Source organism: Neolamprologus brichardi, chromosome 6 (genome assembly GCF_056152115.1).
Source record: "Neolamprologus brichardi isolate AB-2024 chromosome 6, ASM5615211v1, whole genome shotgun sequence".
In the NCBI taxonomy this organism is placed as follows: domain Eukaryota; kingdom Metazoa; phylum Chordata; class Actinopteri; order Cichliformes; family Cichlidae; genus Neolamprologus; species Neolamprologus brichardi.
The window spans coordinates 29,562,894-29,580,564 of NC_142109.1; the positions used below are offsets into that span (position 1 = coordinate 29,562,894).

General features: G+C 40.9%; 1 protein-coding gene across 2 annotated transcripts; it reads left to right on the top strand.

Moving 5' to 3' along the window:
• Positions 1–519: 519 nt before the first annotated feature.
• Positions 520–17,597, top strand: micall1a (MICAL-like 1a). Of its 2 annotated transcripts, none has more exons than XM_006790618.3 (16): positions 520–1,389; positions 6,481–6,529; positions 8,951–9,092; positions 10,060–10,151; positions 11,308–11,447; positions 12,229–12,818; positions 12,904–12,964; positions 13,144–13,568; positions 14,850–15,238; positions 15,329–15,463; positions 15,588–15,714; positions 15,870–15,960; positions 16,101–16,174; positions 16,671–16,785; positions 16,863–16,909; positions 17,000–17,597. In XM_006790618.3, exons 1-16 carry the CDS (start codon positions 1,244–1,246, stop codon positions 17,131–17,133), a joined length of 2,757 nt encoding a protein of 918 aa, XP_006790681.2. In that variant the 5' UTR covers positions 520–1,243; the 3' UTR covers positions 17,134–17,597. The 2 variants fall into 2 exon arrangements, with proteins under 2 accessions (XP_006790681.2, XP_006790682.2); XM_006790619.3 differs by having other exon boundaries at positions 14,892–15,238.
• The last annotated feature ends 74 nt before the right edge of the window (positions 17,598–17,671 follow it).

A 17,671-nucleotide genomic window follows, 5' to 3' on the forward strand; every position in this document is an offset into this window, starting at 1 on the left:
TAGGCCACTCCATCACCTCAGTATGCTTCTTCTTTAACCATCCTTTTGTTGCCTTGGTGCTCTATTATGACCCACGTGGACAGACGTTTACACACATAAAGAGTTCATATAAAGATTATCTCCAATTGACTGACTGAATGATTTATTAATTGTAATCTGGACACAGCTGATCTGTTTGAGCCAGAATTCTGGCAGGACTGTAAAGTTTCAAATCCTTAACTCACTCAATTCATTACTTTGATTAAATGTGTTTTCTGGATTTTTGGTTGATGTTCTGTAATTTTCCATTGAAATTAAACTACAATAGAATATAGACACTGTTCATTTCTTTGTAAATAAGCAAGCTTACAACAAATTTAGGGGCTCAAATAGCTATTTCCCCCACTGTAGGAGGCAGCAACCCTGTATTATACAAGTTACCTGAGGAGGGCAGCAAAGCGGGGATGATGCATGTCTCCGTCAACTCCAATACAAGAAGAAGACAGCAGCCCCTGAATGGGTGTAGCACCCCCTGTTGGGCGATAAGAGCAGGGAAAGAAACGGGATATTGTAGGTTGGCAGCTGCTTGGCCAGGCTGTCAGTGTTTTAATCAGCGCTGTTTGGCTGGCGTTGCACTTCCTGTGCGGGATTTTTATTTTTTCATAGGTTACTTTTAATTGTATTGGTACATAAATGATGGCGTCGCGGGCAACGGACTAAAGAGACTTTCTTTTTAAACCAGTCTTTTAGCCGTTGTAGTCACTGCACTTACAAACAAAAGCCTAGTGCGAGTCTTGCGGTCTTTCACAGAGGAAATTCTGCACCTGCTTCGATTGAAACTGCATCACTGCGTGAAACAACAGTTTATACATATACAGCAAACCTGCAAAGTGGGGCCAAACAGCAAGCCACTGCAGCCAGTTAGCTAACTCGGCTACGTCAAGAACTTTTGAGGGCGAGCTCCCGTTATCAGCTCGGGAAATCAGCCGTGTTTTTCACTCATTCCGCAGCCACCGCAGTCTGAATAACCGCACACGGGAGGTGAACTTCACACGGTGCTTGCTGCAGTTGGTAAAGTTGGGCATCGTCCAGCTAGCTCCAAAGACATGCTCGTTTTTTTCCAATGTGACTCAGTGGCTGCTCATGAAGGTAACGTATCGGCAGCTCGGGTGTTGCCTGGCCGTCGTCGCTGTCTCTGTCCCGTCAACAAATAAAGGTCGATCAATCCAAGTTCACCACCTTCCCCGTCGGATTTGTCTGCAGTATGATGGGATCTCTGAAGGCTCTCCAGGAGTGGTGTCGGATACAGTGTGAGAACTACAACGATGTACAAATTAAGGACATGTCTACGTCTTTTCGAGACGGGCTGGCGTTTTGTGCCATTATTCATCGCTTCAGACCAGATCTGATGTAAGTAACCTCAAGTGTAACATAAACGCTACTGTAAAAGGAAGTTAGAAGCAGGTTAAGTTAACGGTAAGGTTAATCTGTGGTACACTGGTTCTTTTTTGTGTAGGAGCTGCCTCCATTGAAAGATTTTGAGGCGTGACAGGCTGCTAACTGTTTTCTTTTGTGACTGAATTGAGGTTCAGGATTACTAAGGGTAACTCATCCATTCAAAACACCAATGTAGAACAAAACCTGTCAGGACAGAACCATCTGAACTCATCTGTGCTCTAAAGAAGAGCTGTCAGACTCCTTAAACTCAAAGGCCATATACACGTACAGCCTAGTTTGATCTCAAGTAAAACCATTACGTAATAACATATAACTTAAGTTTTATAATCTTAATAACTACACTGGACCATATTCAAAACTATTAAAAATGGAGACGAAACCACGAACCCAAGTGGGAAAAACAATCCTTACCCCATTCATTTTAAAATAAGCCAACCAACCATTTTTTTCTGTCATGTAATTAGTGATCTGCGATTGCTTAAGGAACATGAGTAATCCCACAGTATCATTATAAGCTACTTGAAGTCTGTGTAACTTTTTTTGTTACAGAGACGGGTACAGTATGAGACATCTTCACTCTACCCATAATTGCAAAAGAGGGCGTGTGCTTGTGCATACACCATACATCATTTTCTATAATTATCTCCATCATCTGTCATTTCATCTGTAATAGAACGCCCAGGATATCTTTACTTTAATGGAATCTGTACGATTGTTATGAGACTGTTTGAAATCAGGAAATCTTAGGTGTTTGTCTTCTTTGCTTCTGTAAATCATGACAGCATTCTTAGTGACACTTTGTCTGGTATCCTGTTTTGTACCACAAACATGACATGTGGTAAAGTGCCCCTGTAGACCAGCACTGCTAGAACTAAATACCACAAGATCATATGCATACATAATGTGGTTCACTAGACTACGGTCATGCATCCCACTTCTCCAACAGAAAATGTTCCAGTGCAACTCACAGCAGAAAGTCATATGCAAAACCACATGTCAAGGTTTTGTGACTAAACTATAATAATATTTTTTGCCTTTATGATTCAAACAACTTGTACTTTTTAACTTTCCATACATTTCCACATTTACTGCTCCCATGTAGTAATGATGGCATTGCTACAGTAGGAGTAGTGTTGTAGGTTAAAGACAAAAATCCAGTTATTAATGCTTTAACTTAGGGCTGGGCGATATGGCCTAAAATTCATATCGTGATATAATTTGAAGCATATGCGGCAACGATATATATCACGATATATTCTTTTCTTCTGTATAACATATTTTCAACACTATAAGGCACACTTAAAATCGTATAATTTTTCAAAAATCGACAGTGTGCCTTATGTATGAATTCTGGTTGTGCTTACTGACCTCGAACCGATTTTGGCGTGCAGAAATCTGTTAAAAAATGTTTTAGTACAACTTTGGTAAGCTGCTTTATTGGGTGTAACAATTAAGTTTAACATCCATGCATCCATGAAAACAGAATTTCTTAAATGTAACGGAGGTAGAAGTTAACAGGAAGTTAGCTCGCTAGTTTACACCTAAACATTTCATACCATGTTCTGACTGAGAGATTTTTGAAACTAAATAAAATGTACAGCTCTGCTACCACTTCCAACATAAATGAAGACAGAAAACTAAACAGCAGTGGCGTTTGCAGGGTTACTGAAGTTGGACTACTTGGTATATAATGTGCTACGTGATTGCTAGCAACACAGCTATGTTAGCATAACTTTAGCACAGTGAAGCTGGAGGATGAACGCCAACTTTTTTTCCACTGGATAAAAGTTAACGTGAGGGATTCTGGTGGTCAGGGACAAATGCTATACACGGGGCAAACTTCAGTCAGGAGAACAACTGTACGAACAGTACGAGGTTAGTTATTAATATACTGCAACAACATGGGAATAGAACAGCTGCGAAAGAATTCAACATTAATGAATCAATGTTATGGAAGTGGAGGAAGCGCAGTTTTTGGCTTTCCCCATATTTCAAAAGTGCTTCATCTCTTTGCTATGACTGTCGCCCGCCATAATTTGCAGATGATAATGGTTGTAGCCGCTGCAATGCTTTCGACCAAAAACAGGCGCAGCTTGATGACATCATCAATCTATCACGATAGAGCGATATAAAATCTCTATCGTTGGCCAAATTTATATCGTTTATATCGCCCACCCCTACTTTAACTGCAGTGAAATTAGATGTTTTCATTGTATTTAAGTAAAAATCTAAAAGCACCATACTAACATACCTAAGTATGGCAGTGTTATCTTGGAAGACAGGGTTCATTTTTCAACTCTCTATGTTTTAATTATATTTTGTCACAGCCACTTAAAGAAAAAAAGCCTCCTGTAATGTTGTGAGCTCTGCGATGTGAGCGAGTGTCCAATGTGGCGTGTCAAAGTCATCCTGACAAGCGACGCTCTGCCTGTAACAACACTTCCCTTCTATCTGTGTTTCACACCTACACACTGAGTACAGAGGTTACCACAAAACACCACAGCGTGTATATGTGATTTACAAGGGTTGGGTATAGGGAGGAAGACATGATGACTCGCCATCTTTTTAGTAGAGATTCAAAACAGTAATTTTCTTTTTCACTTGAGTGACAGTGAGCCACCTTTAGCCACCTGTACAAGTGACAAACAGCCTGAAACTTTACAGTGCACCCAAGCTATCCTGTTTTTGTTTTACATATGCTGCTGTACACTAAATGTGAATGTGTTTATTTTATTTTTTCTCTTCAATCAGAATTCACATAATACAATGGTGTGCCTTGAGAAAAGTCCAGATTTCCTGGAGATTTTGTGGCAACTATAAGTTATTAAAAACAAAACCCAGGAAAACTTGCTAGACATGTGATGCGAGTATGACTGTATTAAACCACAGAAGCTTTCTGTCTTCAATTAAATTTTATTGAGTTTATTCTTTGGGAAAATTGGCTTAAAAAATAAGAAAAGTCTTCATTGGTGTCTGACAAACACAAAATCAGTCAGGATGGTAACCTACCAACACTGGTGGTATGCTGTATAACCACTGAAGGTGCTACAAAAAAAAGTGTTTTTACAAAAGAAGCAAATCATAGAGATGATAAACCCTTTGCCTTGCCTTGAATTTGAATTCCTGAGGTAGGGGCAAAGGCACACCAATGTACAGGAAAAGCGTGAACTTGATTTATAACATCAGGGAAAAAATGAACTATGGATGCGTCGTTGTTCTGAACAGATTGTTATGAAGGGCTAGAATTTTCCCACAGACTGCAGTAAAATGTACCGTTAACCACGTGTCATCCCAGTGGTCTGATAAATGATTTTGGACAGTAAACATGTTGCTCGTGCTGTTCATCTCTCAGGTGAGCAAACTGGACTGAATGGAAGCAGAGCAAACTTTCACTTAAACATTGAAGTGAACTTTATCTGCATAAACAGCACAGCAGTAATGCTGAAAGTACAGGAATAAAACAAATCCTAAACTCTGCAAACTGGGAGCTTTCAAGCTTTGCCTCTTTAATTTGTGTCCCAGCATGCCTCGCTGTTCAGCTTTCTTTCTAGCTGCAGCGGCCCTGCCGAACTCCCTCTGATCCAGACAGACAGCCCGTCAGACTAATCTGCGGCTGAGACCTCTGCCTGTCGAACTGGATTTAGCTCTAATGCATGTGCAGGTCATTTGTAGTAGAAGTGCTGCCCTTTACTCTGCAGCCACTGAAGCTTCATTGAAAAATGGCACACTGATGCAGATTCAATTCAATTTTTATTTATTTAATCAAAAAAAAAAAAACCCATGCAGATGAGACTTGGATGGCCTTATCATCCTTTGGATGTCCTGTCAGTCAGACCAGTGGAGATGGAGTAGATGTGGAGCCCCAGAAGTCATTCATGGCAAAGTTAATGGAAGTGCACATAAAGTGTCTTTTTAAAACTTGTATTTAAATAAAATTCTGTTCATTTATTGCTGCTTTTGTTTTATATTTTTAAAATCTCTGTAACTCACTTGATGTCTCACCTGCTCCTTGATTAGTGCTTAATTATTCACTGTCATAACATCAGACAATCTTATTCTGCAAAGCTTTTCCAACTGACTAAACCAGATTTAGCGGATGTACTGGTTCAAGCCAGGTTTTGATCATGTGGATTGTCATTACCGCCTAACACACACACACACTCTCTCTCGCTCTCTCTCTCTCTCTCTCACCTAAAATAAACCTTGGAGTGAGACTCTGAGTCACTGTGGATTAGATGTGCATGCTGATCACACACAGCATTTCAACGTCCCAGTCAGGTCTTTTTTTTTTTTTTTCTGTGAGGTATGAAAATGTAAAATCTTTGTTATTTTTGAGTTACTGCACTTTTTATTTCGGCAATGTCTGTTATGCTGACACGGTGGACTCGGGCTGACACAGCCCTGATATTAAAGTTGCTGCTCAGTGCGTTTGTGGCCACGGGAATTAGATTAGAGAGAACAGAGGTCACTTTGTGTGGCTCCAACACGGAGCTCATTCACAGGATTTTGCCTTCTTGAAAGTTCCACATGGTTTCCACAAGCACTCATTAGGTTCATGGTGGGTTTTTCTTATTTTTTTCCCCCTGCCATACTGTTGTCTAAGACCACTGCACGCATTTACTTATTCAAATTCATCCCACAGCTCCTCAGACATTTTTTCCAGTTTTACTGCAGGATGTTTACTGGTGAGAAACTGGCTTTAGATCCCTGCTCCGGGCATTTTGGAGCAGAGCCTTGTAATTATCGGCCCATCGCTCCTGCTGCTTCTTTCTTTTTGCTCTGGCATCAGGCATCATTTAAGGGCTGTTTTCGAGATTGTCAGCAGTGGTAGGTGGGAGCCGTAACCGCTCACCACTGCAGTTTGTTATGCTGTCAGGCAAATAATAGCTTATAATCTATTTATATTATAGCTTATAGTCTATAATATGAGTGCAAATAGTTGAGCAAGTTGTATGTAGAAACAGGGCTGCTATAGAACTATGCTGGCTGCCTTATCTTCAGCCTTATCCTAAATGTTGTTGTAACCTTTTTCTGTCATTGCAGAGATTTTGGCTCACTGACTAAGGAGAATGTCTATGAGAACAACCGCCTGGTGAGTCACGTTTACAACTATGTTTTGTGCACACGTTGTTCTGTGTTGAATGATGTCATTTTGAAACCTGAGTCATTTTTAAATCCATAGCTTATGTGTAGCCAGAAACTTATTACGTGTTTGACTCCTCATAGATGTTGTGGGTGTAAGTGGAGTGTGTGCGTGATGTGAAGAGAGACTCTTACTTAATTCTGCTGAAGGGCAGAGAGTCAGAGGGAGGAAGCCAGAGCACTCGGTGTCAGAAAAAACTAAATTCTTGACATAAGCCTGTGGAGAAACCATGAAGTGAAGATTTTCAGTGCAAAAGTGCAGAGTTTGCAACTTTGTAAAGCAGTACATCAAATACAGCCTAAAACTTTAAAAATCTGATTTCCTTGGCTGTTTTTTTCCACATGGCTTTGAAGCCAGGAGAACATTGAGCGATGAAATGGAAGTCTCCTTTCAGTCTGAGCTCAGCTTTGGCAGTTCTTTATTGTTGTTTTAATGTTTTGTTTTTCAATTCCTGCAGCATTAGGAGAAGTGAAAAGCTTATAAAGGACGAAAGTAATTGTCACGTCTAGTCTGGAGTGAATATCATGTGGAAAGCATTCTGTTTGATTGACCATGTAAGATCAGTTTGTAAGTTTCATGAGTGTATTTGGGGTTGATTGTCTCCTGGAATGACTTTTGAGTCCCCTGTCATGTAGGAGGTGCTGATAGACTCACTAAATGCTAAATCGCTGTTTAGATGTTACTGCTGTCACATGGAGACTCAAGGTAGGAGCTCCTACTGTGCAGGTTTCAAGTTATTGTTAACCTTTAGAATCACTGTGGATTACATTACATTGGTAGCAAATGTCAATGTTGCAAACATTTTTCTTTTTTTTTTATTGTGTTACACAATCTTTTCAGGTTTTTGATGATGTCTGGTCAGGGTTGATGTGTCACTTGGGTGACACTTTGGGTCACAGACTTTAGAGTGGTCTGTTTAGGAAAGTCATAGGTGACAGGGTGAGGAGAATTCGAGCCAGAAGGAAGCTGCAGACTTTTTGTGTCACCTCATTTTTGTCATTTATCCAGTGCACCCAGTTTTTGTCTCTGTTTTTAGATTCAAATCCAAAAATAAAATGTTAGAAGTATTTGTCATGGTGAGCCACAGGTTTTTCAGCACGAGGTGGAAACTACTTTAGCTTCCCTCAAGTAGCTGTTTTGGTTGTTGGGTTGCCACTACAGAAATAACTACATCAGTTTCACTTCACTCACTCACCATGTGTAAAAAAAAAAAAAAAAAAAAAGTCCTAGGCCTTACAAAGTGTAAAATGCGAGAGAAAAGTCTTCCTGACCTGATTTGAGCTGAAAAGTGTTAAAAGATCCATCACTTGGATAGTATCTGACTTAAGGCCTCTGCAGCATTAAATCTCACTACTCTGAGTCTGCTAGCTGTGGATCACTGCAAAGAATCACCATGTACTCATATGAAGTGGATAATTGCAATAAAATCAATACCTATAATAGCATAATAATAATAATAATAATAATAATAATAATAATAATAATAATAATAATAATAATGGTAATAATAATAATAATAAATAGATATTAAATGTTACTGAGTAGCACACAGTATTAATGATACATGACGTGTTTGGAGGCAGCTGCCGACCAAGATGGTGTGCATTTATGAGTACCTGTGTGTGTGTGTGAGCGTGCTTGTGTTCATAATGTTTCTCAATTTAACTATCTAATAGTATGTGTGGGGAGGTTAAGACTGATTTTTAGAAGCCACATGTGATGTGCAGCATTTGTAGGCCTCATTGTTTCAGAACCGTGCTGGTATGTTGTTATGCAATGCTGTTTGCAGTATCATTTCTTCACTGGAATTTTTTTTTTCCTCACTGCTGGTTTTTCTCAAAGGAATAAATGTAAACATCATGCAATCGGCGGATTTTTTTTTTCACTGCATACTTCCTCACCCACATCCAGTCAAGCTTTTCCACTTGTTTTCGTTTTATTTATTTCGGCTTGAGATAAGATTTGTCCTGCAGGCTCAGTGCAGTGAGGGGATTTTTTTTTTTGTAGGTGCTTAAAGCATTGAAAGGTTAACCACTAATCATTTCCATTCTCCTGAATAATACAGAGACCTCACTCCCACAAGTTTCCACTACAACTCCTAATAATAAAGAAATGAAATACTGATAGAAGTCATACCAAGATACCACATTTGGTTTCAACAACAGAACAAGCTGAGCTGTTACCAAATTTGTGCTTATCAAGGTTTTTATCTTTAATAAAAAAGAGGTCAGTTTACCTCGCTGTTACTCAAGTTTTGCCTTGCATCTAAGCTCACTGGTTCCTGTCTCATTGCCAACATCTCATTTTGTTTCCTGCTCTTTCTACTTCCTTTCCCCTTATCCCCTTATCCTCATTCTTTCTCATTGAAAGGCGTTTGAAGTGGCCGAGACTGAACTGGGGATTCCAGCCCTGTTGGACCCAGAAGACATGGTGTCTATGAAAGTGCCTGACCGGCTTAGCATCATCACATACGTGTCCCAGTATTACAACTTCTTCAACAACAAGTCTCAGGGTGCGTGCAACTGTGTGAATTCTGTCACATACACATATATAATCTTTTACTTGTTAATGTAGATGCTATTACAGACTCGGTAAGCTCTTTTTTTCAGTGATATATTTTAGGTGTGAGTGTTTCCTGCAGAGATGTTTTGCATTTGTGTCAAACTGCGGTAAATGTGATTATATAAAAGCTGTCTCTCCAGTATCTTCCTTATCCCTGGATTGACTCCTTTTCCATGATCATGAACTGCAGTTTGTCAAAGTAGTCCTTGTTCTCCTTTGCGGCCTCGGTGAGCTCAGTCTTGTAACACATGCACCAGTTCTTTTTCTTCTCACAGTTCTTTATCTGCAGCAGGTTTTGGTTGCCCTCCAGCATGAAACAGCTTGTCAGAGCATATCAAAGATTACTATCCCCAGCTGCACTCAAAGATGCTGGACTATGACTGATGGGTTTAAAAAACAAAAGACAGTAAAGGAAACACAAACTAGAATGTATGTTGGGTTGGTTTAAAAGAAATATGCCAGTGTTTTGTTTTTATGCACTACTGTAGCAATCATGAAAGGCAAAAGTAAATCTTTCTTAATTGGATGTCAGTTTTGTCTTCACCTTCAACTCTAAGTGCTGTGATTGGGTCATATCATCATCATCATCCACTTTCTTTGTTGCCTATGCCAGTGAACAAAGAGCACACACATTCAGTGTTTGATAACTTGAATAAATGAAAAATAAAGAGGGGGACACCACAGATGCAACCTGGTCAACCTTACCAATAGGGAGACATGAACCTAGAGGGTTGGGGCCAGTACCTGGGTATATTTGTCACTTTAATTTAAAAGTGGTGCCATTCATGAAAAGTCTCACTTCATTTCATCATAACTCAAAAGAAACTGGACTGCACAACAGCTTAAATTTTGGGTGTGATAATAATGTATACAAGAAATTAGCCATTAACTGGCTTCCCCTTGTTTCTCTACCACAGCAAACCCTCCTTGTATGAAGAGGCTCAGTACTGCTGGTCTCAATGAGCCAGCCCAGAAAAGGCCTGTAACTCCTCTGGAAGATAAGACTGAGGTAAGTATATAAGACTTGGCACCAGGAGAAGCGTTTTTTTCTTTTATCTGTTTGGGAATATTAGGCCTAATTAACGTCTAGGAGCTTGGCATGGTGTCTACTAGAGTTTGCATGGTAGCAAGCTGTAGATTACTCAAAATACTTTGATTATGATGGCCTGTTGTGGAGTGGATAATCCCACTGAAATGGCATTTGAAGCCTTGAAAGATTTAACAATCATTTTGCATGTACTATGTGGAGTTATTACATCGTGTAAATCTGCTATTTTTACTACAAAAGTGTAGAATATCCAAATATGGATTTTTATGTCAACTTTCTTATGTGAGCTATGTGTTGCACAGCAGGGGAAAAAGCCCAACAAAGGCGGTAGAATAAGTCTATAAAGATAGCCTCTGTATCCTGTCTCTCTTTTCTTTCGCATGCCCTTCAACACCTTTCCTCCATCCCGTACTCCCATGTACTGCTTTTCTCCTCATCACTCCCCCACTTGCCCTTCCTCCCTTCTTCAGATGGAAATTCATTCCACTCCCTCCTCTTCCTGTTCTCCGTCCTCACATCTCACCCCCCCTCCGCTCTCTGGTCCTGAGCCTAGGCAGTAGGGTGGGGGTGGGAGGGTGGGCTTGGAGGTGAAAGAGAACTGTTAGGTCAGTCTTTCTTAACAGTCTCCTATGGATAAAAAAAACTAACAGTTGTAGTTTCTTAACACTGTGTGCCAAGTTTTGAAATATGCTGCTTCTAACCCCTATATTTACTTAACACCTAGAAAAACAAAACAAAACAAAAAACGCAATATCTCAGTCCTAAAGAGTAACTGTATCCCAAATGTGTGACTCCCAGAGCCACTAACCAAAGCTGTTTGGATTGTTTTTTTAAAATTGTTTTTTACTAATAAACATCTTTTTATCATTTCATTCTTTTGATTTTTTTAACATACTTTTAATTAATCAAATGATGTTTTCACTTGAACTCCAAAAATAAGATAACCAAGTAGATGTAGCTAGCTAAACAGAATGAACAATCCACATCCTCAAATCCTGACTCCGTATATGATCTCCCCCTCCCCCATTACTCTCCATCTCCCCCCTTCCCCTGATGTCTCCTCCCTGTCCCCCTTCCTGCGAACAACGTCCCCGGTCGCATGTACTTGCCGATCCAGTCCGTGCAGACAGGCACCGAAGCGGTCGCGGCAGTCAAGCGGAGCACTCTCAGCAGCACCTGCGCCGCCTGCCAGAAACACGTCCACCTGGTGCAGAGGTTTTTGGTGGACGGCAAGCTCTACCATCGCAACTGTTTCAAGTGAGCCCTCTCTTTCTACTCATTTCTCGTGTTGTACATCCTCACCTCCTCTCCTTAAGGCTTACTCCCTCCCTCTGGGTATGGCTGCCAAACAATTTAAAAACTTGATAAAACAAGACCCGAATTATCGAGTCAAGCTGTGACAGAGGATATTGTACACTATCGGGTGATGGATTCAGATTTGTGTGCGAGTAAGACGCTTAGCTCTATTTGAACTGGATGCTTTTTATTTTTGTTTAAAATGTTAATTAGAAAACATTTATAACAACTTATTACACATGTATAACATAACAGAGTTATTACTATTTGTATTTGCCATTGCATTACTTTTTATTTTTTATTTCTTTTAATATCAGTAAATTCCCCTTAGCTATTTGTTTATAAATCTTTTTGTTTTGATTACTTTCAGTAATAGTTACTATGACATGGGCGCTATTTTTCTGATTGAAGATGCAAGAAGTTCAGCTTTTCAAAGAGCTGGTCACATATTTTTGGTGGACACAACAGTTAATATTTCACTCTGAGTTGTAGCAGCTGCACATAGGCTTCACACTACAGCTAAAATTAGCTACCGTGTCAGAACAGGTGTGTCCGGTTTCCTGTGACATCGTCACAAAGAAATGTTTATGTTTCACCTGTTGAATATTTTCAATTCATATATCTACTGTAGGTGGTGTTTGGTATACATTAATAATGCGTGAATCCTTTTTGCAAACAGGTCACAAAAAACAACTGTTTATTTTTTGTCACACTTCCTGTTTTTGTTTCTTTGTTTTCTCAGGTGCACTGAGTGTCACAGAACACTGCTTCATGGATCTTACAAATTAGAAAGCAACTCTGGGACACTTGTCTGTGCACATCACCTTAATAGGAATGCTTTATCCAACCAAAATGGCCAGCCCGATCTTAGTAAGAGACCAGCGTCGGGACAGTCTGCTAGGACCGGTCGCAGCACAGTTCCTCACACGGCGCCCTCTGATGGCTGCCAGGCAAAGACTCCAGTACAGGAAACGAACGATACTGACGTTCCAGCCGATGACTCGGTCACGGTCGCTCCCGTTACAACAAGCAAAGACGGTTTAGAAAAAACAAATGAAGACGGTATCAGCGAAGCAGAGGAGAAACCACGATCTGCCACACCTCCCAACCCTTTCGATGAGAGCGACAATGAAGAGGAGGAGGGAGAGAAAGAAGAAGAAGAAACTCAAACACCAGCCAAACACACAGCAAATGGAGACCTCCCTTCTACACCTCATGTTGAGGTTGCCGGTCGGCCAGTGCCTGCACCCCGCCGGGTTTCTGATCCCATCCCTCCACCTCGCCCTGTGCCACGGGCTCGACTCTCCCGCACAGGAGACAGTCCTGCAGTCGGTAAGTAGTTTTTGCACAGTAAGTTTCTAAAAATAGCAGAATCATTTGTTTATAGTCATGCTCAACGCTTTTCCTAATATCCCAGGTGAAACTCAGAAGCTTCCACTTCCTCCCAAACCCAGAGGAAGGTCACAGTCTCCTGCAAGGTAGCTGAAGTTATCTTAAATGCCATTTCATGTTCATTAATCACACCTCCATAGTGTTTGTCATGTTGTTCCAGTGTGTGCTGTAATTGTTTAACCCTCCATGCTTCCATGTGGATGTACTTTGTTGTCTTCCTCTGTGTGACCCTCCCTTCCATCACTATCTGTGTTTCACTGTTCAGTGGCACCCATAAACCCAAAGACCCACCTTGGCTCGCACTGGTTCAGTCAGAATCCAAGAAGAAGAAAGCACCAGCCCCTCCCCCTCGCCCTGCTGGACTGGCAACACCTCCAAACACAGGCTCTTTGTCCTCTCTCAAAGGGGAGGGCTCCAGACCCAGCACGCCCCCCCAGTCCTCCAACCCGTTCGAGGACGACGACGACGAAAATAACGAGGGAAATGGGGAAGAAGGGAGTGAGGGAGGAGCACCTCCACTTACGGTGGTGTCTAGTCACCCATGGTACAGCATCACTCAGGCGGCAGACGCAGTGGGTGCAGACACTCCCACTAATAAACGAAGTTCATCCCGCTCTGTCAGTCCTGCAAGCACCAAGAGCAAGAAACGGCCTGCACCTCGTGCTCCTCGGCCACCCACCGGTAACCAAGGTCGGTTTTATCAGAACCACAAACACCAAGAGCATCCCCTTTGTGCTTTACAAATATCAAACAGTAACTTAACTATTTGATGTTTTATCAAATGTTTGTAAAGAAATTACAGAAAGAAACATTATAGGTCATTTTCTTTAGTGCCACCTGATTCAGTGGGTTTCTAAACTCGGTGTAAACAGCTGAGAAATTTGAAGTTTATAGATGAAAACACCAATATGACTGTGCAGTTAAACTGTATGAAAGCAGAGTCCCTTATGAAACATGGCTGTGCTGAAAATTATGCACTAGGATTGACTTTTTCAGGGGGCATACTCTTACGTTTACGTCACTTATCCATATTTTTGTAATTTATCAGTACGTGACTCATCGTGAATGAGGTCATTTCACCATGGAAATGTGCTTCTAACTTGTAACACAGCTCTGAGGAAGTGATTGATGATGAGCTAACTAGTGTGTCTGGAAAAGATAATGCGTCTAAATATGCTGAACAATAGTAGAGACACTGAACACACAGTGCATGGTACGGGATTTTCATAGTAACATAAGGGTCACCATTCAGAGCCATCCTGGTAATGTATTCGGGCAGATATTTGCAACTACTGACAAAGTGTTTGTTGTTGATTGGCTCTGCAAGGGGTGCAAGCACTATTGTGCAACAGAATTTCCTCTCAGTTTATTTGTTCACTCTCTATTTATGTCTCTAGTTAAACTGCCAGGTATACGGAGTTACGTGTAACAGGACAAAAGTAAATTCAAATTTGATTTTCAGTTGCAAAGCCTGATCGTCATTGATCAAGACTGAAGTTTACAAGTTTACAACCCAGTGATTTATAATATTGTGTTTTACTTTCCATTTTATCCATTTAATAGATAAAAAGCACATTTGTCCAACTTTGAGCATCCAATCTTCAAAATGTGTGCAGTATAGATGTGTGAAGTGTATGTGCTATTGTTAGTCACTTTAATCCTAGATTAGTTTGTCTGATGTAAAATTAAACAACCTCTAATTTAACAGACAAGTTGTCACTTCAAAAGAGGTGAGCGGAAACGATGTACACAGCTGATAAAAATAGTAATAATAAAAAAAATTATTCTAAAGAGTCACAGACTAAAAATAGTTGAAAAGAGATGTGTTGCTAATAGATGCTAAAAATAATGTTGTTTTCTTTCCCCTTATCCTCTTTTTATTCCAACATTTCAAACTACTTTTTATTCCTCTTGAATTTCTTCTGTCCCTGCTGTTTTTTAAATTTCTTCAAAACCTCTTCTCTTCTTCAGTTCTCTCTCATTCTCAGTCCTCCTCTTGCTCCCCCTCTCCAGCTCTCAGCACAGAGAGTTTGTCTTCAGGCTCAGACTACAGCTCCTCTCAGCTCCCTTTGGCTGGCAGTGGCAGCAGCGACCAGGAACACAACTTCACCAAAAGCATCTCCGAGCCTTCCATCTGCTCACCGAACGACTCCAAGCCTTCCCCTTCTTCCTCCTCGACTGAGCATCTCCGTCAGCCTTCTCCAAGCCCCGCCCCTTCTCCAGTACCAGCAAATGCCAGCTCAGCTCCAGCCACTCCACAGACCAGTCGCAACCCAGTGACCAAGGCTCCTCGACCTCCACCACCACGACCCAGCAACCCCAGCCCACTGGCCTCAGAGGCCACCCAGTCACAAAACAAGGTAATGGCGCCACCTCCAAACAGAAGACAATTTATACATCAATACACTTTGCACATACTAAAAATCTAGCTGCATCTTTTCTCCTTTTAGCGGATATGTAAAGAGAACCCCTTCAACCGAAAAGCTTCGCCCTCTCCTGCTAATTCTAAAACCAGACCGCCAAAAGGCCCCCGTCCTGCTAGACCCCCGGCTCCCGGTCATGGCTTCCCACTTATTAAACGCAAGGTAAATAACCCCCCAAAATAAAAACGGACTAATTAAAAACAGAAATAAACCCGACAGAAATGACATCATCACTTAAGAGTAAAACAGATGAAGCAGTAGTCATGTGATTCAAACATCCTCCCAGGTGCAGTCAGATCAATACATCCCAGTTGAGGACATCCATGGGGAGATGAGTCAGCTGGAGAAGCAGCTGGATGAGCTGGAGCAGAGGGGAGTGGAGCTGGAGAAGAAGCTCAGAGACAATCCAAACGGTATCACATTACAGCACTTTTTAAGTCCAGTGAAGACCAGCTTTCTGTTTTATTTTGGTTTAAAATAGTCATTTCTAAGTAATAAAAGCAAATCTGCTTCTCTGTCAGAAATGACAGGAGTACTAATATTTGTTATTCACCCTTTCTTCATTTAGATGAAGATGAGGAGCACTTGTTGGTGGACTGGTTCACCCTAATTCATGATAAACACCTTCTAGTCCGACGGGAAGCTGAGCTGGTCTACACGTAAGATATAAATTTTACAGTTTTGGAACGTCACGGCTGGTTTTATTATTACATATAAACCCTGTAGACAGATGCTCAAAATAGTAAGCGTGAAGTTATATTTTCGAACTTATTGTTGCTTAATGTGTTGCTCTCTGCAGGGCGAAGCAGCAGAACCTGGAGGAGAGGCAGGCTGATGTGGAGTACGAGTTGAGGTGTCTTCTCAACAAACCAGGTATTTGAGACATTTCCATCTGTCCTCAGTCAATATCTTTTCTCTCCTAGTATCCTCTGTATAACTGGGTTAGAACGTTATCCAGACTGGCCTTTCTCACATGTACAGGAAGGTAAAAACCATTAAATGCCCAATCCAGTTTCATTTCAGTGGCTCCCAGTAACTATATTCTGTAAAATTGTTTACATTATTGAAGTACTCAAAGTACATTAAAAAAATCAATCTTCAGTTTGAATTATTAAGAATCTCTTGGTTGGTTTGTGCAATGAATGAAATGTCAGTATCTCCAGCACTCCTAGACTTATTAATCAGGACTCCCTGCTGACCTGACAGGATGGTGGATGTGCATTTAGTTTATAGTGAATGCTGCTCTGCTTTTGCATCAATAATTTATAAACCTTGTGAACACCTACAAAGTGTATTTCATTGAAATAAAATAACAGATTAAATTATTAATCATGCTCTGCTTCTTCCATTTCTTCTTTCCTCTCATCAGAGAAAGACTGGACCGAGGATGACAAGAGTCGGGAGCAGGAGCTGATGGCTGAGCTGGTTACCATCATTGAACAGCGCAACCAAATAGTGAACAGCATGGACGAGGACAGGCAGAGGTAATCGAGTACAGACAGTTCATGTGCATCTGTGTTGTGTAGAGACTGGCAGGAGTCTAACTGTGGTTCTGTCACAGGGAGGAAGAGGAGGACAAACTTATGGAAGAGATGCTGAAGAAAAAAGGTGCGATGATGTTTCATTAGATTCATGAAGGCACTCTTTTTCCTTCCTTTAAATTTTTAAAGCAGTTTTATTTCTTATTTTAATCCTCAGACTTTCAGAAGGATCCAGACAGCGATCACCAGAAGAAAAAAGGGGCAAAGTTTAAACCCATCAAGGTGCTCAAGCGTCTGAGCCATAAAGGAGAACCGGGAAAGAGTCCCAGCCCGCGTAAGGAGAAGAGCTGAACAGCAGAGGACACGTCTAGTTCAAGAGGATATTTGAAGGACTACTATTTTAAGAAGACTAAAGAATTTTGATAGAAGATTATGACGTCTCCTCAAACAGTTTTTAAGCACTTCACAAGTCACCCAGACTCATTCAGTGACTATTTTCAGTTGCCTTTTAGTGTCTGACAGCAAGTGCTTTAAAAAGTTTAGGCTCTGAATATTCAAACTAGTGACATGTTGGGTGGGTTTCTGTATTACTGCACTGATTACTTTTTGCTTTAACATCCCTGCATTGCACAGCGACTCTGCTCTATAGGCCTTCAGCAAAGATGTGATTTGTCAGCTTACGTTGATCACTGATATCCTTGAGTTTTTAATGTTTTTAGTTTTACTTACACCCTCTCGAGTAGTGGTCTCCTTTGCTCCTTCAAAGGCGCACGTAATTGAGGTTTTATGTCATGTTTGGGTTGAGCCCATGGTACTAGTAGTTTGTGTTTTTTGTTGTTGTTGTTTTTTTCCAGATGAAACTTGCTTGAAACTGCAGCATCTACTCTTG

Excerpts from the sequence above, each read along its gene's own strand:
- micall1a (XM_006790618.3), top strand. The coding sequence starts at position 1,244 with ATGATGGGATCTCTGAAGGCTCTCCAGGAGTGGTGTCGGATACAGTGT. Across the intron at positions 9,093-10,059 it reads CTTCAACAACAAGTCTCAGG|CAAACCCTCCTTGTATGAAG; the intron begins GTGCGTGCAACT and ends TCTCTACCACAG. Across the intron at positions 16,786-16,862 it reads ATGGACGAGGACAGGCAGAG|GGAGGAAGAGGAGGACAAAC; the intron begins GTAATCGAGTAC and ends GTTCTGTCACAG.